This window comes from Trichechus manatus, unplaced genomic scaffold, assembly GCF_000243295.1.
Source record: "Trichechus manatus latirostris isolate Lorelei unplaced genomic scaffold, TriManLat1.0 scaffold00091, whole genome shotgun sequence".
In the NCBI taxonomy this organism is placed as follows: Eukaryota; Metazoa; Chordata; class Mammalia; order Sirenia; family Trichechidae; genus Trichechus; species Trichechus manatus.
Window position 1 is genome coordinate 4,665,334 of NW_004444027.1, and position 22,722 is coordinate 4,688,055.

Sequence of the window (22,722 nt, forward strand, 5' to 3'; positions counted from 1 at the left end):
CAATAAAGGGGATCCATTTTAGAAAAAGAAGCATGATCTCTGGCAAAGGCAATGGTGTGCTGGAGCCAGCTTGTACCAGCTGCGGAGAGCTGGTTGTGCATATCTCTTCCCAACACCGTGTTCGGTTACTTCATTTTAGTAGCTTGAAAGTGGCAATGGTGAGAGTATTTACACCAACGGAATCAGCAAGTGCTACAAACCAGGGCTTTTAATTTATTTTTAACAGAGAGCTGGTTGCTAAACATTTACCAGCATAAGACAACACTGGGCAAAGGCAAATTTCCAACATGATGAATACATATATACACTTACCACAACAAAAAAAGAGAAGTGCAAGTTCCTTAGCTGAGTGGTGAGTCAGTAACCATGCGCATGTCAATGCTGAGTATATTTAAGCAAACGATGGTTTTAAATGTCAAGGGATTAAGAATTCTGTGATAAAATCTTCTTTTATGATTAGAAAAATACTATCACAGAGAAGTCATACTAGAATTACACATAAATATTGCTCCATAATCATTTATTCTTCTCACGTAAAAGAAAAGAGAAAAACCATATAGAGCATGCGTGTGTATTTATGTGTGCACACGCATGCACACATGTATTTGCGGGCAGTAAAAAAGTCAAGAGTCATCAGTCTCTTTCTGATGAAAACATACTAAAGACTGGGTGAGTAGAGACCCTAGGAGCCTACCAAGAGGTGAGAAGCCCTGTCTCTGGCAAGTTATAAGCACATATACATAACACTGGAATAGAGATGCCTATTCAGGCTGCTGGAAGCCCCACACACTGAGTCGGGGCTCAATTGTATAAAGGATCAACTGAGCTTAACTTCTTTTTCCTTCTCCTTCTGATAGAGTTTTGACTCTAAGAAAAGGTCTAGGGAAATTTGAAAACTATTTTCTACCAGGAGATGGAACTAATGCGGAATGAAATTTAAATAGAGTTTCAAAACAGCTAAATGAAAAGAAAGGAATATGCTGAGCTGTGCCTATATTAACTGAGCATTCATCAAGGAAAAGATGAAAGCTTCAGCCCGAAGCTATTACATTTGTAAATAAAATAACAAGATTTATAAGTTAAGCTTAAAGGCTCAAGGTTATTTTGGCTGTTAAATAAAAATGATTTCCATCAAGCTGAACCCCCGTATTTTTATAGTAAAATAAGGTGAATTAACCAGAAAATGGCCAAGTTGTTCATATTGTGGGAGTAGCGACCAGAGGGGCCACATGTGGCAATGAGTTCTGAAGTGCTCAGCTAAAAGTGAGAGTGCACATTTTCTCTCTGTCAGGATATTTTCTTTTCGGGGAACTATCCCAGTAAGACAGTACTTCCCAAGCTCGGCTTCTGTAGACACAGCAGGCATGCTCTGTGTGCCCTCCCCAGCATACCGCTTACAACGCAACAGCGTACAGCATCTCTGCCAGGGGTGGATTATCCAATAGGCAAGGTATTACCTTGCTTACCAGATTATCTGTAGTGAACAATTTCACATTTTTTCACCACATCAAAGATTCTTCTTCTAGGTATGGCTGGCATCTGTCTCTCTTCCAACCCTACAGCACCCTCCTACAGAATCCAAGCCTCTTCTCAAATTTACAGTCCCTGACGGGGGTGAATTACCCAGTGAGCAAGGTAAGCACAGGTTTACTTGTGCTTACTTACTAATCTGTAGTGCACAGTTTCAGCTCACTACAGATTAGTAAATATCCACAAGTAGGACCTTGTAAAGTGCAAACCATTTTGTGCCACCCAGGGGCCTTACAGAACATTTATTCAAGCTTAAAAAAAGAAGCTCGGGCCTTATCACCCAACATGCCTCTTCAAGTACCCTTTCTGAGCCACTTAAAACTACTTGCATTAGTTCACCATACATGGTAGGCTATTTCAATCATGTTCTTCTGTCTGCCCTTTCCCCTGCTTCTGCACTTTACTAAAAACTACTGATTCCTTAAAATTCTACTCATGAAGCTGAGAAGTTTTCCCTGACCCTCTCCCCACACTGCCTACTCCCACCACCAGTGTGATTGGGGCACCCTTCCTTTGTGTTCCCACAGCACCCCACACATTCCTTTATGGAAGCACACCTCAAACTGTATGGAATACCTGACTTACCTGGACATATTTCTCAGCACACCACATGCTCTCTCAATCACAGGAGGTAGACTATTTCCCCCATTTTACAGAGGAGAAAATCGAGGCTCAGGAAAGTATTATAACTTGCCAAGGTCACAGTAGGTATTAAGCAGTAGGAATGAGTTAGGTGCCCTTCCTACTCTCCAAGACCAAATATTCAGTTGTTTCTCAAAATCAGAGTGGTTGAGAAACACATAGGGAAATCTGTTAACTCACCTTCAGTTTTTCCTTGAGAATTCTACTCCTTTGTAGTTTTAGTGTTTCATTTCTTTCTAAAACAGCCTCTCGCTGACTTTGAATAGCTTGCTAGATTGTGAAAGAAAACAAAAGCATATGGTAAAGAGTCCAGGGTTATCACTGGAAACAAAGTGATGAGGCACATCGTTTTCAGGAGGTCTTCACTGGGCCCCCACAGTCAAATATGCACATATTAGAATTACATAATACTAATTATAAAAAGTATTATTTAAAAATAACTAGTCCATACTTACATTTCCGACTTTTCTTTCCCTGAAAGGAAAATAAAAAATTTTAGCAATTACTTAATTTGTATTATATGTCATGGCAGTCTTTCGACTTTCCCTAAAAGTATCACATACATCAGGCCTAAGTGCCTTTTCATTAGCTGTTTCTCTTCCAAATGCTCTATCTTTGAATCCACTCCAGCATCCATTGGACAACATTTTCTTTATTTCTCAATGTTAAACCTAGCATTTTGTCTTCTGTAAAATTTTCTGTGACATGATCCCATCCCAATCAAAACGCTGCCCCTTCTCCCTGGGTTCACAGACCACTTTCTTTGTCCCTCTCGTATAATCTTTAATCCTCTTTTGTACTCTAAACTCAGGAACTAGGCAGTATGCCTCCCTGAATCTGCAGCCCTACTAATAGTGCTCAATAAACATTAATAAATTAAATTGAATTATCTTTTGTTTTAGTATTTGCACTGGAAAGGAGAAGCTTGAGATATTGCTCTGTGGTAGGGGGCAGAGGAGACAGCAGAAAAAAATGAAGCTGAAATTCCAATTTTGATCATGAAAGCAAGAATTTGGGGGGCAGGGGGAGCCTTAACCTACTTCTCACACGGGAGGCTTGTTCTGCTTAGTGAATTCCTGGAGCCGGTAGTCAAACTTAGGTTTCAGTGAGTGTGGAAGGAAATGGTACAGGTGCTAGGTAAAAAAGCTGTTGTTAGAGCAGAGAAACGCCAAAGATGTTATATCCCGTGACCATATACACCTGTGTACTCAGACAGTCTGATTAATGCCTGCCGTTCCTCTGTAAGTATTAACAACACTCCGTTTCACTTTCAAAAAGGTCTCTGGGTGGCTCAAACCGTTTGCCCTTAACTACTAACCTAAAGGTTGCCGGTTTAAACCTCCCCCCCAGGCGGTGCCCCAGAAGAAAGACCTGACAATCTGCTTCCATGAAGATTACAAGAAAACCCTGTGGAACAGTTCTACTCTGTAACACATGTGTCGCCATGAGTCAGAATCAACCCCATGGCAACAGGTTTGGCTTTCTGGTTTCACTTTCAAAAGTGTCCCCATTTGGAAGATAAGTTTTGCAGTCACCCTAGTTAGAGGGGGAACAGAGATCTACACGGAAATCAACTTCCATTAACATCTTAGCTGATAATACTGGGCTCTAAAATATTTACCTTTCATTATTATTTGTTAGAATATGACTCTGTAAGAATGTTTTTACTTTTGGCCAAAGTTCTACAAATTTGAGGGCCTTCCTCCTAATCAGTTGAAAATCTCAGGAGTAAACAAATCTGAAACAGAATCTAACCCTTCAAAGCCGTACCATGTCAGACAGTACCGTATAATGTCCCTACTAGTTGTGAGACAGTCTACAGTTCCCATATCTGTGGGGTGCAGGCCGGACTGTCACACTGCACCCTCCAGGAAGTGCCATATGCATCATCGTCCATGTAAATGACACCCCTGGAGCTGTGTAGGGACAGCCTGTTTGGCAGTTGCCTCATGGTTCAGATTCCTGAAATAATCCACTCAGAGAACCTGATATTCAGGAGTTCACCCAGACTTCTATTTCATCCTAGTCACTTCCCAAAAGTCCACAACGCCCACTGTATCATGAAGTCAACCTCTATCATTACTGTAGCTGACACCGTTGAAGGAAAGCCTAGGCTAGTGCTCCCATCCCTGCAAATCAAGCGCAATACCTTAAATATTCCAGCAAGTGGAGTTTATCAGTCTTGGTGACCACCAGGGCAATGTCCCTGCAGAAACCCCGTTGGCAGGCTTTGATGCTCTCATTGAGAAGGTCTTCATGGGCTCTCACCCCAGAAACTCTTTCTATGTCACTGATCACCCAGATCACTGAGCATTTGTCAATGGTCTGTAAACATGAATGCAATATGTATGAGAACATGAACAATGTCTTCATTCTACAGGACGTATTTTGTTTTTGTTTTTGTTTTTTGTGGTGAAAATATACATATAACAAAACATTGATCAATTCAACAATTTCTACATGTACAATTCAATGACATTGATTATGTTCTTCATGTTGTGCAAACATTATCAGTATCCTTTTCCAAATTATTCTACCACCATTAACATTAATTCACTGCCCCCTAAGCAAAAACTTCTCCTTTCCCCCGCCCTCCCACCCCTGGTTACCACTAATAATCTTTGGTTTCTATATACTTGTTTATTTTATATAAGTGAAATTATACAGTATTTGTCCTTTTGCAACTGATATATTTTGCTCAGTATAATGTTTTCAAGGTTCATCCACGTTGTCATATATATCAAGACTTTATTTCTCTTTACATATATACATTTTGTTTATCTATTCATCTGTTGATGGACATTTAGGTTGTTTCCACCTTTGGGCTATTGTGAAAAGTACTGAACAAACATTGTTGTACAAGATATGATTTCTTATGTCCTCTGTGCTCAGCCCCTGTCTCTCCCTCCGGTCTCACTTCTCACCACTCTGCACCACACACTCTATGCTCTAGCCAAACTGACATACTTGCAGTTTCTCAGATGTGCCTTGTTGTTTCATCTCTCAGAGGCTTTGCACTGGCCTCAGCCTCTGCTTAACCTGTACTTGCCCTTCAAGCTCTACCCCAAGGATGGGCTGCCCATCCCTCTTCTGCATCCTATAGCACTTGTACTTACCCTACTTCTCAAACAGAGTTACTACACAGGGTCATCCTCTGCCCCACCAGATTGTGAGGTACTGGATGCGAAAGAGCTATCCTTTTTATCTTGGAATCCACGTCACCTAAAGCACAGGGCTTGACACATACTAGAAGCTTAATAGATGTTTAACAATTGATAGAGTTCAGAACAGCAGATTTCCAGTCACAGATCCACCACTAGCTTGCTTTGCCTCACTTTTCCTCTAGTTAAAATTATTGTTTTTCCAGAACTAGTTTTGGTTGTGTACCTATTCCAAAGCTGTCACCTCAGGACCTCATTTTGAAGACAGCTGACCTTTCATGCATGTTTGGCACACTGCCATCATTTGGCAGCCAGGGGCCATAAACCACGTGATTCAAGCTGCAAAGTTCAATGGACATTCAATTACAACTTATTAATAGTATAAGTATTGCTTTATAAATATGCAACTTTTATGGACATGCGTTGCCTTGTGAGATTTCTCTTACTATATTGTTTCACTTGTCTTATCTCTCCATATAAATGAAGGCCTGGTTCAAATCAGGGCTTGAGTTCATTTGTGGTAGTGTGTCAGAACAGGGCTTTGCACATAAAGATGTGACAAGTTTGTGACTTGATAATTAAATCTTTATTTTTCTTTATACCAGTGGTTCTCAGCAAGTGGTGATTTTGTACTCCAAAGAACATTTGGCACTGTCTGGAGACATTTTAGTTGTTACATCTTGGCAGTTGCTAGCTGGTAGAGGCCAGCGATGCTGCTAAGCATCCTACAATGCACAGGACATTCCCTACAACAAAGAATTAACCAGCCCAGAATATCAATAGTACCAAGGTTGAGAAAACTTGATCTAGAGCAGTGGGTTTCAAACCTTTTTTTAAAGCAATGGAGCATTTTTCAAATGAAATATTAGGAAGAATTCCAATGTATATACTAGATTTAAAAAAAATAGAACTTCTCTGGTTGGATTGGGAGCGAAGGGTTTAGAGCCCCCACCTGTTCAATGGCACCCACATCCTCTGTCCATGATCTTTTTAGCTTCATGAATCATTGTTTAAAAAGCATCAGTCTCTAGAGTTAGACAAACCTCTTGGTTGATAGAGAATGACCTAGACTCAGAGAGATAAAGGGACTAGCGTAAGGCCACACAACTGGGTCCTGCGGATGGACTCACATTTAGGCAGGAGAACAAAAACAGTCACTGCTTTCCCACTTCCTATATTATAAGCAACTTAGAGAAGCGTCAGGCTGCACAGTGTCAACAGTGAGTAATAAACTGTTCAGTCAGGTTGTGGAACATCTTATGATACCAGGTTGGGAGTACCTCGGGGGCAGGGCCTGTTTCACCTCTGTATTCCTCATGACCTGGTGAACCAAACCAGTTGCTGTTGAGTCGACTCTGACTCATGGTGACCCCATGTGTGTCAGAGTAAAATTGTCCTCCATAGGGTTTTCAATGGCTGATATTTTTGAAAATAGATCTCCAGGTCTTTCTTCCTAGGCAACTCTGGATGGAATCGAACCACCAACTTTTACACCACCCATAGACTCCCCTGGTAAACTATAGATGCTTAATAAATGTTTATTAACAAGAGAAAGGAGCCCTGGTGGCCCAATGGTTAAGAGCTTGGCTGCTAACCAAAAGGTCAGCAGTTCAAATCCACCAGCTGCTCCTCGGAAACCCTATGGGGCAGTTCTACTCTATCCTATAGGGTCGTTCTGAATGGGAATCAACTTGATGGCATCGGATTTTATGGTTTTTAACATGAGGAGTTTAATCATAAAGTGGTTAAATTTTGCAATAACTGAATTTCAGGCCCTCCACAAAACTCCTGACTGGCAAGATCTGGTAAAGTTAGTGTCACAAAAGACACTTTATAGCTATAAAACAAGAACAGACTAGAAACTAGACTAATAAACAGGCAGGAGAACACCCTTACCACCTCTATCCCTACCTATAATGAGAGTGGGACTTGGAGAGATTAAGTGACTTGCTGACAGTCACACTACTTCTAAGTGGCAAAACAGGGACATCTGAATTAACTATAGTTGAAGCTTGGGGAAGGCAAAGATTGCAGCAGAGAGGCAGGGGGAGGGCTCGTTGTGCTCTGTTCTCCCTGGAAAGAGGGAAGTCTTTGGCAAGTTCTTGTGAGGGGATATCACAAACCACAAGAATGCAGAGGAACGCAGTCCAAGCAGATTACGCTTGGAACTCATTCCTTTGCTTCATCCTGACCTCCTCAGAGCGCTTGTTCCAAGCCAGATCTGCTGGCTCCTCTGTTCTGAGTGGCCTTTGATAATCTGTCCAGTGTATCTGAACTGACTGCAATCATGGCTCCATCCAGTGACAGCCTGACTCTCTTCCCAGCTTGCCTCTCGCTTGGCCTCATCTGGAACTAGCTGCAGCTGATGATTCCACTCCCAAGAGCAGAGATCCCGCAGAAACAAGGACTTGCATGGCCCAGTCTGAGCAGGCTGACCAAAGGGAAAGATGATGGGACTGCCTTCATCTTAAAGAAAGTGGATAAAGGGGACGTCCTAGTGGGAGGTGGTAGATAGAGCCCCAGCTGGGAAGTTAGGAAACTTGCTCTCTGATTCAAATTCTGCCACTCACTACTGTGTGATCTTGAGCAAGTTACTTCCCCTCTCTGGGCCTTTGTTTCCTCACTGTAAAATAAGGACATAGACTAGCTTATCTGTAAACTGTCATCCTACTGTAGATCTTGATTGAAAACTGTACTCACAAAGCTCCTCCCACTCACAGTTACTAATTTTGGAGAAATCTGCTGAATTTAAACTTTACATATAGCAGAGAACCAATCATTCTGAATTGAATTTTTTGACAGCTGCTGAACTGATCACGACTCACTGATAGTGGTTCTCCCCGCAGTCCCCTCCAGCTTTGGTCCTGTGCTCTGTGTTCCCTCTGCCTAAGACACCCTTTCTTTCTCTGTCCACGTGCCCCAGTCCCACCTGTCCTTCAGGTTTCTTGAGGAAGCCAAAATCCAGCGTAGTATTAAAGCCACTCCCTGCAACTTCTCCAGGCTTGTCTTCTGTGCCTCCCCCCTTTACATATCCTATGTCCCTCTTCCCTCCAGCCGCCTGGGAACACTCATCCTTCCACCAACACACCACCTTTCTCACTCCTCTGTGTCCTTACTTGTGCTGCTCTTTTGCCTGGAATGGTGATTGTTGTTGCTGTTGTTAGGTACCATCAAGTCGGTTCCAACTCATAGCGACCCTATGTACAAGAGAACGAAACGCTGCCCAGTCCTGTGCCATCCTCACAATCCTTGTTATGCTTGAGCCCATTGTTGCAGCCACTGTGTCAATCCATCTCATTGAAGGTCTTCCTCTTTTTCGCTGACCCTCTGCTTTACCAAGCATAGTATCCTTCTCCAGGGACTGATTCCTCCTGATAACATGTCCAAAGTATGTGAGACATAGTCTTGCCATTCTTGCTTCTAAGGAGCATTCTGGCTGTACCACTTCCAAGAGAGATTTGTTCATTTTCTGGCAGTCCATAGTATATTCAATATTCTTTGCCAACACCATAATTCAAAGACATCAATCCTTTGGTCTTCCTTATTCATTGTCCAGCTTTCGAATGCATATGAGGCGATTGAAAACACCATGGCTTGGGTCAGGTGCACCTTAGTCTTCAAGGTGACATCTTTGCTTTTTAACACTTTAAAGAGGTCTTTTGCAGCAGATTTGCCTGTTGCAATGAGGAATGGTGGTAGGTGGTTCCATTCTCAACCCCATTCTTTGCCTTGTGGGGTCTGAGCGTAAATGTCTTCCCTGAAGCCCCACCTGGCTCTAAGCAGAATTAATCACTTCGTGCTCACATTTTTATTACATCATAATGTGGTTTGTTGATTAGTATGTTTGACTCTCTCTTAGGTTGTGAGACTCAAGGGCAAGGATTCTGTCTTTGTCTATCCAGAGTCTAGTACAAAATTGAGTAGATGCTCAGTGGGTGTTTGTTGAAGGAATGATATCTCTTATTGGAGGCAATTTCTACCTTTGAATGTTCATAACACTTTGTACCTCTCTTACATCATTTTCTGACATTTAAGAAGGAAGGACCCAGCGGTCTACTTCTGAAAAGAATTGGCCAGTGAAAACCTTATGAATAGCAGTGAAACATTGTCTGATATAGTGCGGGAACATGAGCCCCTTAGGTCGGAAGACACTCAAAATGCGACTGGGGAGGAGCTGCCTCCTCAAAGCAGAGTTGACCTTAGTGATGTAGATGGAGTCAAGCTTTTGGGTCCTTCATTTGCTGATGTGGCATGACTCAAAATGAGCAGAAATAGCTGTAAACATCCATTAATAATTGGAACGTGGAATGTATGAAGTATGAATCTCAAAAAATTAGGAATTGTCAAAAATGAAATAGAACACATAAACATTGGTATCCTAGGGTTAGTGACCTGAAATGGACTGGTATTGGCCATTTTGAATTGGATAATCATATGGTCTACTATGCCAGGAATGACAAATTGAAGGGGAATGGTGTTGCATTCATAGTCAAAAAGAACATTTCAAGATCTATCCTGAAGTACAATGTTGTCAGTGATAGGATAATATCCATACGCTTACAAGGAAGATCAGTTAATACAATCATTATTCAAATTTACACACCAACCACTAAGGCCAAAGATGAAGACGTTGAAGATTTTTACCAACTTCTGCAGTCTGAAATTGATCGAACGTGCAAGCAGGATGCATTGATAATTCCTGGAATTAATTGGAATGCGAAAGTTGGAAACAAAGAAGAAGGATTGGTAGTTGGAAAATATGGTTTTGGTGATAGAAACGATGCCAGAGATCACATGATAGAATTTTGCAATGACTTCTTCAGTGCAAATACCTTTTTCACCAACATAAGTGGTGACTATACACATGGACCTCGCCAGATGGAATACACAAGAATCAAATCAACTACATCTGTGGAAAGAGACGATGGAAAAGCTCAATATCATCAGTCAGAACAAGGCAGGGGCAACTGCAGAACAGACTATCAATTGCTCATATGCAGGTTCAGGATGAAAGTGAAGAAAATTAGAACAATTCCACGAGAGCCAAAGTATGACCTTGAGTATATCCCACCTGAATTTAGAGACTATCTCAAGAATAGATTTGATGCGTTGAACACTAATGACTGAAGACCAGATGAGTTGTGGAATGACATCAAGGACATCATACATAGAAGAAAGCAAGAGGTCATTAAAAAGACAGGCAAGAAAGAAAAAACCAAAACAGACGTCAAAAGAGACTCTGAAAGTTGCTCTTGAACACAGAATAGCTAAAGCGAAAGGAACAACTGATGAAGTAGAAGAGCTGAACAGAAGGTTTCAAAGGGCAGCTCGAGAAGACAAAGTAAAGTATTATGATGAAATGTGCAAAGACCCGGAGATAGAAAACCAAAAGGGAAGAATACGCTTGGCATTTCTCAAGCTGAAAGAATTGAAGAAAAAAATTCAAGCCTTGAGTTGTAATATTGAAGAATTCTACGGGGAAAATATTAAACAACTCAGGGAGCATCCACAGAAGATGGAAAGAATACACAGAGTCACTGTACCAAAAAGAATTTGTCGATGTTCAGCCTTTTCAGGAGGTAGCATATGATCAAGAACAGATGGTACTGAAGGAAGAAGTCCAAGCTTCACTGAAGGCATTGGCAAAAAACAAGGCTCCAGGAATTGATGTAATACTAATTGAGATGTTTCAACAAAGAGATGCAGCACTGGAAGTGCTCACTCATCTATGCCAAGAAATTTGGAAAACAGCTACCTGGCCAACCAAGTAGAAGAGATCTATATTTATGCCCATTCCAAAGAAAGGTGATGCAACCAAATGCAGAAATTATCAAACAGTATCATTAATATTACAGGCAAGTAAAATTTTGCTGAAGATCATTCAAAAGTGGTTGCAGCAGTACATCAGCAGGGAACTGCCAGAAATTCAAGCCAGATTCAGAAGACTGCATGGAACCAGGGATATCATTGCTGATGTCAGATGGATCCTGGCTGAAAGCAGAGAATACCAGAAAGATGTTTACCTATGTTTTATTGACTATGCAAAAACATTTGACTGTGTGGATTATAACAATTTATGGATAACATTGTGAACAATGGGAATTCCAGAACACTTAATTGTGCTCATGAGGAACTTGTACATAGATCAAGAGGCAGTCGTTTGAACAGAACAAGGGGATACTATGTTGTTTAAAGTCAGGAAAGTTGTGCGTCAGAGTTGTATCCTTTCACCATACTTATTCAATCTGTATGCTGAGCAAATAATCCGAGAAGCTGGAGTATATGAAGAATGGGATATCAGGATGGGAGGAAGACTCATTAACAACCTGCGTTATGCAGATGACCCAACCTTGTTTGCTGAAAGTGAAGAGGACTTGAAGCACTTACTGAAGACCACAGCCTTCAGTACGGATTTCATCTCAACATAAAGAAAACAAAAATCCTCACAACTGGATCAATAAGTAACATCATGATAAACAGAGAAAATATTGACATTGTCAAGGATTTCACTTTACTTGGATCCACAGTTGACACCCATCAAAGCAGCAGTCAAGAAATCAAATGACACACTTCATTGGGCAAATCTGCTGCAAATGACCTCTTTAATGTGTTGAAAAGCAAAGATGTCACCTTGAAGACTAAGGTGTGCCTGACCAAGCCATGATGTTTTCAATTGTGTTATATGCATGTGAAAGCCGGACAATGAATGAGGAAGACAGAAGAATCCATGCCTTTGAATTGTGGTGTTGGCGAAGAATACTGAATATATCATGGACTGCCAAAAGAATAAACAAATCTGTCTTGGAAGAAGTACAACCAGCATGCTCCTTAGAAGTAAGGATGGCAAGACTATGTCTCACATACTTCGGACATGTTATCAGGAGGGGTCAGTCCCTGGAGAAGGACATCATGCTGGGCAAAGCAGAGGGTCAGCGAAAAAGAGGAAGACCCTCAATGAGATGGATTGACACAGTGTCTGCAACAATGGGCTCAAGCATAACAAAGATTGTGAGGATGGCACAGGACCGGGCAGTGTTTCGTTCTCTTCTACATAGGGTCGCTATGAGTTGAAACCAACTCAATGGCACCTAACAACAGTAACATATTTTGTCTCTTCTGTTAGACTCTGAGCCCCTTTCGGGAAGGCTCTATTTCTTATTCAACATTGTTTTATTTTTGTTTGACTTTTTAATTGCAAAAGCAATATATGTTTATGCAAAATATGCAAACAATACACAAGTGTATGTAGTCAAAAGTAGTAGTAAATCCAGAAATTGCTGTTAACAGTTGATGTGTATCCTTCCAGAAGGCAGGATCTTACTTTTTGCTATGCATTTACGAACATTATACATATCTGCTTCTTAACACAATAGGTCATGCTCTGCAACTTTTCATTCATTTTTCATTTATTTTTATTTTACCATGGGGCACCTGGTGGATTCAAACTGCTGACCTTTTGGTTAGCAGCTGTAGCTCTTAACCACTACGCCACCAGGGTTTCCATGTAGGGTATAGTAGGAGTTAAGAACATAGGCTCTCAAGCCAGCTTGTCAGAGTTCAAATCTCAAATCCACAACTCACTAGGTGTAATAAGGGCCAACTTCCTTCTCTTAGAATAGAATCTAGCACGTAGAATATGCTCAGAAAACATCAGCTGTATTTGTTAGCTATAATCTTTGTATCCCAGTGCTTAGTATAGTATCTTACCCATGATATGTATTTAATGAATGAAAAATTAATGAACAAAAAGATAAATTCTTAAAAATACCTCAATTTCTATTTACTAGACACAGATCAAACCACCCTAATGCTTAACTGTTTGGTGGTCAACACATCTGGGAGTGCCTGGTCAGTTCATTCCCCTTGGGAATTGAACCTCTACCTGAGACTTTGGCTAAACGATGGTCCTTCATCCAAACTCCCACCTTCAGTCACAGCTGATTGCACTAGGGATGGTTACCTAATCCAGAGAGAGTGACTACATTAGCTGAGCAGTAATCAATCAGATTTTCCTTCTTAGGAATTTAAACTAAAAGACATGGAGACTATAGACAGTGATAGGCACATGAACTGCAAGATCGTTTAGAGACGGGGCTATTTTTCACAACGTGGATCCTAACAGCTGAGTAAAGAGAGAAGTAGGACTCTGCAGAGAAATATATAAAGAGATGCAGGGTCACACAGACCATGCAGAGAAAATGAGACAGGGAATAGCTGCTTCTATCCTGGGAGGTTGCCCTGAGGACTGGCTGTGTCTCATGAGATTCTTTAACATGCTTTGGCTAAACCACTCTTCATTAAGAGAAATCATGCAGAGGGAATAGCTTCATCAATGGATATCTTTTCCTTACAATCAAACATAGTAGCAGCCTCCTGGTTCCTTGGTGCTTGGTCGCCAGCTTCTCTGCTTTGTGCCTAACTCTTGGTCTCCGTGGATTACTCTACCCTTGTTAACTCTGCTTACTCTTAGGCCACTCCGTTGATGATCCTTTGCATACATCAGGCACCCTTGTTCCCAGATACCAGGTCTATCCCATGATTCTTACCTCCCCAATTTCTCTGGCCACCCATATCCTACCACTACCTTGAGGCTTAGCACAGAGAAAGCAGAATTTAATTCCAACTAAATCATGAAGTCTCTTAACCTGAAATCAAAGCATTCCTTACTGTTTTAGAAAGAGTAGAGGAGTTGAGGCAGAAGGGAATGAAGCCATACGAAAAGAATCACCTTTTTCCACATCTCATCCCTCTTGTTGTTGAAATCGCCTGTGCCTGGAATGTCCACCAGCACAACCCCTTCTGGAATCAGCTCAGATTTGGGAAGAGTCACTTCCACATGTTTGATCAAGGGCCAAATTTGTGTCCCAGCTGATTCTGCACTGCAGTCTCTTCTCTGAGCCCGAATGTAGGGATCTAGCTTGACAGATAGCTCTCCTGCCTGAGAAAGAAGGACAAAGTCACCCACACCATCCATTGTCATCATGGCTCATGTACCCTTGACTGGCTATGATTCAGTTTTGTCAAAGGTACACTGAATACATGTAGGAAGCAGCATTGGGCAGTGGGGATAAGGAGGGCTGTAATCCAGTCTTCAAGGGCCTAGATTTTGAGAGCTAGAAAAGACCCTGAAGATCAGGAAGTTCACGCTCCTTACCTTATGGCTGAAGAAATCAAAGTCAGTTGACTGGGACTTCAGGAAGTTATATAGAGGATAATAATTTTATCTTCTAAATTTTATTTCAGCTCAATAGTAATGTAAGTAGTAATTATCTTTCTAAATTTTACAGAGAAAGGATTCTTCTCACATGTCTAATGTATACATCTGAATTACCAGAAAGCCAGTAATAACTAAACCAAACACACTGCCGTCGAGTCAATTCCAACTCATAGCGACCCTACAGGACAGAGTAGAACTGCCCCGTAGAGTTTCCAAGCAGCACCTGGTGGATTCAAACTGCCGACCTTTTGGTTAGCAGCCATAGCTCTTAACCAGTACGCCACCAGGGTTTCCAGTAATGACTAGACTATAGAAAATTGATAGTGATATGGTGATCATATTTTCCAAATTAAAAAATTGATATGAAAAAGGATTTTAGAATTTATCTTCCAAAGGCAAAAATATCTTGACATGTAGGCATTTCCAGGACATTTTCATAGTGGTGGGTGGGATGGGGACTAGTTCTCAGCCATTGTTCCTGCCTAAACATATATTGGGACTAGGACACATTCATGCCAGTGATTACGGCAGTTAATCTCAACTGGGGTGGTTCAAGAGACAGAAGATTTGAGCTGTGTGGTGGTTGTTGTTAATAAATATCTATAGAATGATTTTGGAAGAAAGGAAACTCTTAAGAGAGTTTAAATTACTTAGATAATCAGGAGATTCATTACAATTTGGGTAGGGAGTAACACATTTCATCTATTCTAATCAAGTAATGGAAAATTGTGAAAGAAGAGATGATGAAAGCTCTTTACTATATTTTAATTAAAAAATAATAAAGCAGATACAGTAAGGGCAATGTATTGGAAAAGGCATGGGCTTGAAAAATTCCTTTCTATAAGAAGGGGGATAAACCCAATAAATTGTGCCTCAGCTCAGGGATGGATTACTCAATAAGCAATAAGCACATGTTTTTCACCACATCTTTCACGTGAAATTTTCACTCATGCGAAATTGTGAACTACAGATTAGTAAGTAAGCATAAGTAAGCCCATGCGTACCTTGCTTACTGGTTAATCTACCCCAGCTCAGTGCAAAACATTCTGGAAGGCACACCCAGATTCCCACATCCAGTCTGGAACCTCTGACATAAACTCTGAATTTGCTAAGACAGTAAATCTGTTCTTCCTGTTTCAATAGGTAAATTTGTAACTCTAGGAAGAAATATTTCTAAATACAGAGATGGTGAAGAAATGGATATTATAATGATAACTGTGTATAAATTTTGTATATTCAAATGAAGTAAACAGATTTGTAATTATTGTGTTTGTTTGGATGTACTTAGTCCATATTTTAGATATTAGGAATGTAATCATTTTAATAGTAATATCTATTTAAATATAAGAACTGGTTGTTACATTTGTTTGAGTTACTAGATATACAAGAGATGAATACGTGCTTTGAAAGATTTCATTCATTTGATTTCTAAGAGTGCTCAGTCAGATATTTAAAATATTTTGAGGGAATTAGATATATTAAATTTGAACTATAATATAAAAAGTCTAATAAAATTTGATTAATTATGTAAGTAGCATTAAATATTAAAGGAGAATCTGTTATGCTAAACTTAGGAGCTAATTTAACATTAAATTTTAGAACAAGCAGAAGTAATTTTTCTTATTTTATACAAAAACTTCCAAATTTATCAGTAGAATAACTATAAACAAGAATTTTAAACTATGAGAAATACTAAGTTTTTAAATGTGCAATTTTAATAAACTGAATATTAGTTTCATAAATATTTTGATTTACTTTTTAAAAATAGAATTTTAATTTAATAAAATAAATATTAGTTATAAAAATGAGAGAGGATTGTTCTACTAGTTACCTATCCTATATCCATTCTGTTCTTCATCCGTGCTGGCAGAATCCTGACTTTGTCTGTGTATTTGTGTTGTGGAGACAGTGGATTGTTATTGGTCTAAGCCAATCATAACAAGTCTGTTTCTTGATTTTCTGGACTCCCTTTCAGGTAGGAGTGGCCATTCGACTCAGTTCTGAGCAATGAGATCTACAGCAGAAATTTGTTGGGGATATTTTTAAGAAAGCTTTTACTTCCCAATGAAAGAGGAGATGTGGTTGGTACCACTTTTTCATTCACTTCTTCCTTCTATGACACTAGTTGTGAAGTCTAGCCCTTCAGTAGCAATCTATGACTATGAGGTGACGACTATGATGGAAGGCCAGGGCAACCAGAGAGATGCCAGACTGTACATTGTTGAGCTGCTGAACCAACCCAAGTACCCAACTGTGTCCAGACTTAATACATAGAAAAAATAATAAACTCATGTTTGTCTAAGCTATCTTAAGTTGGTTATTTTTAATCATTTGCAGCCAACAACAACCCTAATTAATCCTCAAGTAAATTTAAATAGTCTTTTCTGGGGACAAAACTCTCTTATTTAAACATTAAAAACTCCCATTTGACAGCCATAAATAATAAAAGATAAATTGGGTGTGGCTGCTTCTGATTTTGGTATCAATTTACTTCCAGTAAAAACACTGTATGTACCTTGAGCAACTCCCTTAAATGAATTCAACAGTTATACTTGAGACACATGATAAAATAAAGAAAATAATCTTGAAGATACCTCCTCTGCCTTGAGGGTGATGATTCTGGAGGTGGGAATCTTTCCTTTGGGCTTTGCCCTTAGTAACTCCTCATAGTTCTTACTTTCTGCTCCATTTCCATAAAGCACTTGTAGCTTCCAGATGGCTTCCTCCACTGCATCATCCCTGTCCCATGCATCCTCTTCTTTGTCCAACTCCTCTGTCTCATGCAGGAGTTTAGTTAAGTTCTTCAGTTCTTCCTTCCATTCCTGCCAAGGCAGAGTACAGCCAAGCCCATCATGACACACATATAGAAAAGAATGACAAAGGAAGGAGGCCAGTGTTTCAAGAGGAACATTTATATTTTTCCAGCCTCCTTGCCTGGCAAGCACCCTGTGTTTCTTATCAACTCCAAATGTCTTCTTCCTTGGAGTGGCTTACTGTTCCAGCAGTCTGTGGAGGGCAGTGTGGCTGCATATTCAGTGAACGTGTAGCTCCCACAGACCCAGGAGATCATATCATCCAGCCCTTTCATTGTGTAATGAGGAAACAAGGGCCCAAAGAGCAAAATGGCTTGCCCAAATTTCCACAACCAGCTGTGACAGGAGCTGGGCCAGAGCCCCCATCTCATTCCATTGTAAATGTTCCTTCCATTCAATAAAAGAATGAGCTATATTTACAAGAAATATAATGTTAATGCCTGAGAGAGTGAGAAGAAAAGGAAGAAAGGGAGGGAAAGAGAGAGGGAGGGAGACAGGGAAGAAAGAAAGAATGAGGGAGGGAGGAAATAGTTACCTGATCAGAGAGCAAGTGTATTTTGGCCTCATACTGGTCACGGCAGCCTGAGCTTACTTGCACAATACATGAAGTACATGTATTTTCTCCAGACACTGGTAGAAACATTGCTTGCTGGATGATGGCATTGATTAGGGAACTCTTCCCAGCCCCAGTGCTTCCAAATAATCCAATGTAAATTGGATCCAATGATGGCTTTTCAATCAAGGCAAGAAGCCTGTTTCTGGATCAATTTTAAAATACACATTATCATTATCATCAAAGTATGCAGGAATGAGCACCAGAATAGAATATAAAGGAGGTAAATTCTAATCCTGGGCAAATCATTACATATTTCTGAGCCTCTGCTGTCTCCTTGGTCAAATGGGACTATTAATCCCTGCTACTGCACAGAGTTGTCCTGGGGACCAAATGAGATTATGTAAAAATGCTTGGTAATGATAATTCTACACAAACTCCACAATGTCTGTATACATGTGAGCTACCTTTGTGTTCTGGGGAAATTACATTTGACACTGGAAATTTACATTTGACTAGATATAAAATGTATGCAGAGGTAGAGTCTTATGAGGAGCAACACAGTTTTATTGACAGGAGAACTTGTGGTAGTTTCCACACTATTCCAGTCTTCAAGTCAGTTCATCATGAACAGATGAGAGCACATACCCTGGAGTCACACAGCCTAGGTTGGAATACTGGCCCTTCTACAGTGTGACTTTGGTCAATTTTGTATCCTCTCTGAGCCTCAATTTCAGTAAAATGGGGATGATAATAATAGTTCCTACTTTACGGAGGTTATTTCCAACTCAGGTTAATTCCAGCTCATGGCAACCCCATGGGATACAGAGTAGAATTGCTCCCTAGGGTTTTCTTGGCTGTAATTTTTATGGAAGCACATCACTAGGTCTTTCTTCCATGGTGTTGCTGGGTAAGTTCAAACTGCCAACCTTCAGATTAGTAGTCGAGTGCAAATCGTTTGTACCATCCGGGGACCTTCTTTATAGAAGTTGGGAAAATTAAATAAAATTTGATATATGTAAAGTTTTTAGCAGGTTACTGGACAACAGTGAGCAATCAATGAATAGCATCTAACAGTAATAATAATAATGGCCCGTGGCTTCAAAAATTTTTAGGCTTCTTTGCTCAGTTTCTAATGGAAAATTCCCTTTCATTGTTAGGAAAAACACAAACACCTACAGTCACCTAAGGAAAGACACAGACACAGAGATTTGCTGGCTAACTTCTAACTAAAAGGTCGGCAGTTTGAATCCACCAGTCACTCCTTGGAAACCCTATGGAGCAGTTCTACTCTGTCCTATAGGAATAGATTCAACTGTGACAGGTTTGGTTTTTTGTTTTGGGGTTTTTTTTTTTTTTTTGGTAAATTCAGACTCACATGAGATATTTGATTCCACTGGGAATGTTGTCATCCAGGAAAACAGACTGGATAAGTTTCTGATAAGTGTTGCTCAGAACCCTTCTGGTCCGTGACTCCAATTTTTCATCTGAAATCAATACAGATGTATTACCCGGGATGTACATGGCAGGGGTCAAGCACTAAATCTCCACAGGAGAAGTCTGCTGAACATTACAGAGAAAGAAAAAAAAAAAAAAAGAAATAAAATGAAAAACCAATTACAGAAAGATAGCAAATTATCTAACACTAGAGATAATCGCTTATCAGAGACAGAAATCATTAATTCTGAGAGCCTTCCAAGGAGCCAGCCTGCCCTGAATCTCCTTGTCACAGAAGTCATCATATGCTTTGCAATGGGGTTTTAGCCCCTTCTAGATTCTTCCCTCGTGTGACCATAAAAAGAAGAAAAAAAATACAAGAACACCTACAAAAGCCCCAAACTAATCATTTCACAGTCTGTTCTAGTCAGGAAGAGGTTCTTTTGACAACAATTCTTCTACCCAGAGACTCCTGACAATAAATCGTCAGATTACATATCTCCTCAGAGACTATGAGGCCTCTTCTTCTGGACCAGGTTCATTTGAAAATGTTTCACCCTGCTTCAGAATGTAACCTTCTCTTTCTTTGAACATGTTGACACATTTGGAAAAGAACAGAGCCACGTCAAAACATGCTATACAGCAGTTTCATGACACTCACATTCCTTAAGAGCACTTTGCTCCATGGAGGGAAACGCTCGGAACCGCTGATCTCTATCTGACCGTCTTCTTTTTTTCACTGGTTCTTTAAATAAATCATCATCAACTAAAGGTAAACAAAAGTTGTAAAAAGTTATAGGTCTGGGGTCATGGCATATTTGCCTCAACCTCTATCAACACACAACAAGCCCAAATGGTGCAAGAGGTCCCCTTTTAGCTCTGTGTGTCCATAAGATCATTTCGGAATCAGGCACAGTTGGGTCAATCCAGTATGGTTTCTACTTTGCAGAGTCACAGGACTTTTGCATCTAGTTCCAAAGTACAGAGTCCAACATATCTCCCCAGATGAAAGGTTTCTGTTCGGACGCCCTCAGAAGCCAAAGTGGCTGGACATTCTTTGCCAAATGCCAAGTTTTAGGAAATCAAACAACTGTGTCGAGTAAAGCCCAAGGCATTGCTAAATGCATGGTGAAGAAAGGCATAATGCATCTCAGGGGAGGCCTCTGGGAGGTCTTTAGAAACTAGGAAAGAAATTGAATCAGAGGCAGATTGCAGAGTAAAGAACGGGCCATATGACCAGGGCAAATCACTTCATCTCCTTGAGTCTTAGTTTTTTTTCCATCTGTAAAATTAGACAAAATATAAATAATACAAGAGTTTTAGAGGATGCTCTACCACATGGTTCCACTTCAGAGACTAAATCTGGAGACATTTTTCGCTTCTTCTCTGAGAGACATTAGCAGCATAGGCAAGAATAGAAATCACTAAGAAGTAGAACCTTGAGTTCTGCAGAGATTCATTCACTTAAGTGTTTCCCTTGGTTATGCAAGTGAAGAACTTGTAGGGCTCATAATCCTAAGGAAAATGTGTAACCAAAATGCTGTATTTTGGTTTCGTTAAAAAAAAAAAAAAAAAAAAACACCCTGGGTGGTGTTCATCTGGTTATAAAGGGACAATAGGTGGATCCTTGAGGTGAAGGTTATTGGAAATTGTCCTAACCCAGTGCTCCTGGTGCTGGCCTGTGCCTTAGGGAATGTCTGTGAGGTGAACTAAAGAATTGATTTCCAAGAGTTATAAAACTCTAAGCTCATATAGGGAAATGAGGTCCTGAAACTGTGTATAGCACTGGGAGGTCACCTTTCCTAAAGAACCACAAAAAAGTAGCTTCACTTGGATACCCAGGATGGCAGCTTGAGCAGAAAGCCCGGCCTCCAGCACTGGCCTCCACATGCAGGCCTCCCAGACAGCTCAGGCAGCCTTCCCTCTCTGTTCAGCTTTGTGTCTTCCAGCACAACCTCTGCTGCATTCTGGAGCCAGCTCACACCACACAGCATACACTTGTGCAGAGCCATACTGTTTGCCAGAGCTTGAATCTCTGCCACCTCATGCTCATGCAGTGACAGGGAGTCAAAAGAGCTTGTATTTAGACCTTTTTATCTCAGACATTCTGACTTCATGATTGAGTTTAACTCTAAGGATTCATCCTGGTTCCGTTTAAGGACTGCATTATAATTAAATACCAAGTGGTTGCTGGTTCAGTGGTTGGAGCTAGAAAGGAAGAGACAGAGAAGAAAAGAGCATGCTACTGAGGCATCTAGGCCAGTCACAAGCTAAAGAATACTTGAATCTGTGTTCAAAAAGCCTTCTCAGAATTCCAGGATATTTTCATGACCCCGCTGTAGGACCTTCATCTCTACTTTGTAACTCAGAAACTCTTGTGTAAACAATGTTTGCATAGTATCTTAGCCACATGCATGACATAAGAGACAAGCCTATTCATGCCATGGCCCTCAGTTTCAACTATGTGTCGGAATTGAATCAACAGCAATAGGTTTGGTAATTAATCTGATAAGAGATTGCAAACTTACTTCTCAACTAAAACAGAGGCTACAAGTCAGACAAAACATCAGGGTTTTAAAGCTGTTCTTCAATGTTTAAAGTAAAAAACCACCCAGAAAGGAGAAAATATTCTGTCTTCTTTTATACAGCTTAAACGTAGTATTTTTATATTAAGTTATAACTGGAATAACTGAAACGGACTTGGACCACATCTCTTATTATTCCCTTTAATTAATTGCTCAAGCATCCTCTTGCCTTTTCTAGCATTTTACTCTCAATTAACGTAGGAAAGAACAATAGGAGTGAGCGGAAACAGTCCAGAAAAGTAGACCTTAGTCTTTGATGGCTGTTGCTCCTAGTTGCCACAAGGTGTCACTCTTGAAAACTCATCACAAACAACCTTAACCAGCAATGAGTGTTCATTGTTCATCCATGCCTTTGCCAAAGACAGCCACAGCCCTCCGAGCAGAACAATCTCATTCCTTCAGGGCTAAGCTCAGCCAAGGATGTCCCAAAGTTGCAGCTCTTTCAGTTCTCGTGCCCAGCCATGTCTCAGATGCTAGCCACTACCTCACTGATCCAGAAACACTGCTTCCCTTATCCCAAAAGAGTCAGGAAACATTTCTCTTCAATTCTCAAAACACAAAGGATGTGCTACGTCCCCATTTTCTGCACAGAGAGGCTACTTTTCTAACATCTTCCTAGGGAAGTCTCCCTCATTGGCTCCAGAGTCCTTACACCCAGCTTTCTGAGGGATGAGGCCACTCTGCCGACTCCAGCATGATTCACCCTTCAGGGAGACAGTCCCATGTGCCTACTGTCTATCTCTCTCAGGAAAGCCACCTGAAATGATTGAAGGGGCCCTACCTT

General features: G+C 40.6%; 1 protein-coding gene across 1 annotated transcript in view; it reads right to left on the reverse strand.

Annotated features, from left to right (window-relative positions):
- NUGGC (nuclear GTPase, germinal center associated) overlaps window positions 1-22,722 on the reverse strand; it is a 61,400-nt gene that overhangs the window by 29,649 nt on the left and 9,029 nt on the right. Inside the window, exons 3-10 of the mRNA XM_004382185.3 lie at window positions 20,015-20,119; window positions 19,295-19,403; window positions 17,899-18,121; window positions 17,145-17,372; window positions 14,062-14,271; window positions 4,322-4,497; window positions 2,628-2,646; window positions 2,353-2,442 (exon numbers count right to left, since the gene is read on the reverse strand). Coding sequence (XP_004382242.1) covers window positions 2,353-2,442; window positions 2,628-2,646; window positions 4,322-4,497; window positions 14,062-14,271; window positions 17,145-17,372; window positions 17,899-18,121; window positions 19,295-19,403; window positions 20,015-20,119 — 1,160 coding nt within the window. The remainder of the gene's footprint in view (window positions 1-2,352; window positions 2,443-2,627; window positions 2,647-4,321; window positions 4,498-14,061; window positions 14,272-17,144; window positions 17,373-17,898; window positions 18,122-19,294; window positions 19,404-20,014; window positions 20,120-22,722) is intronic.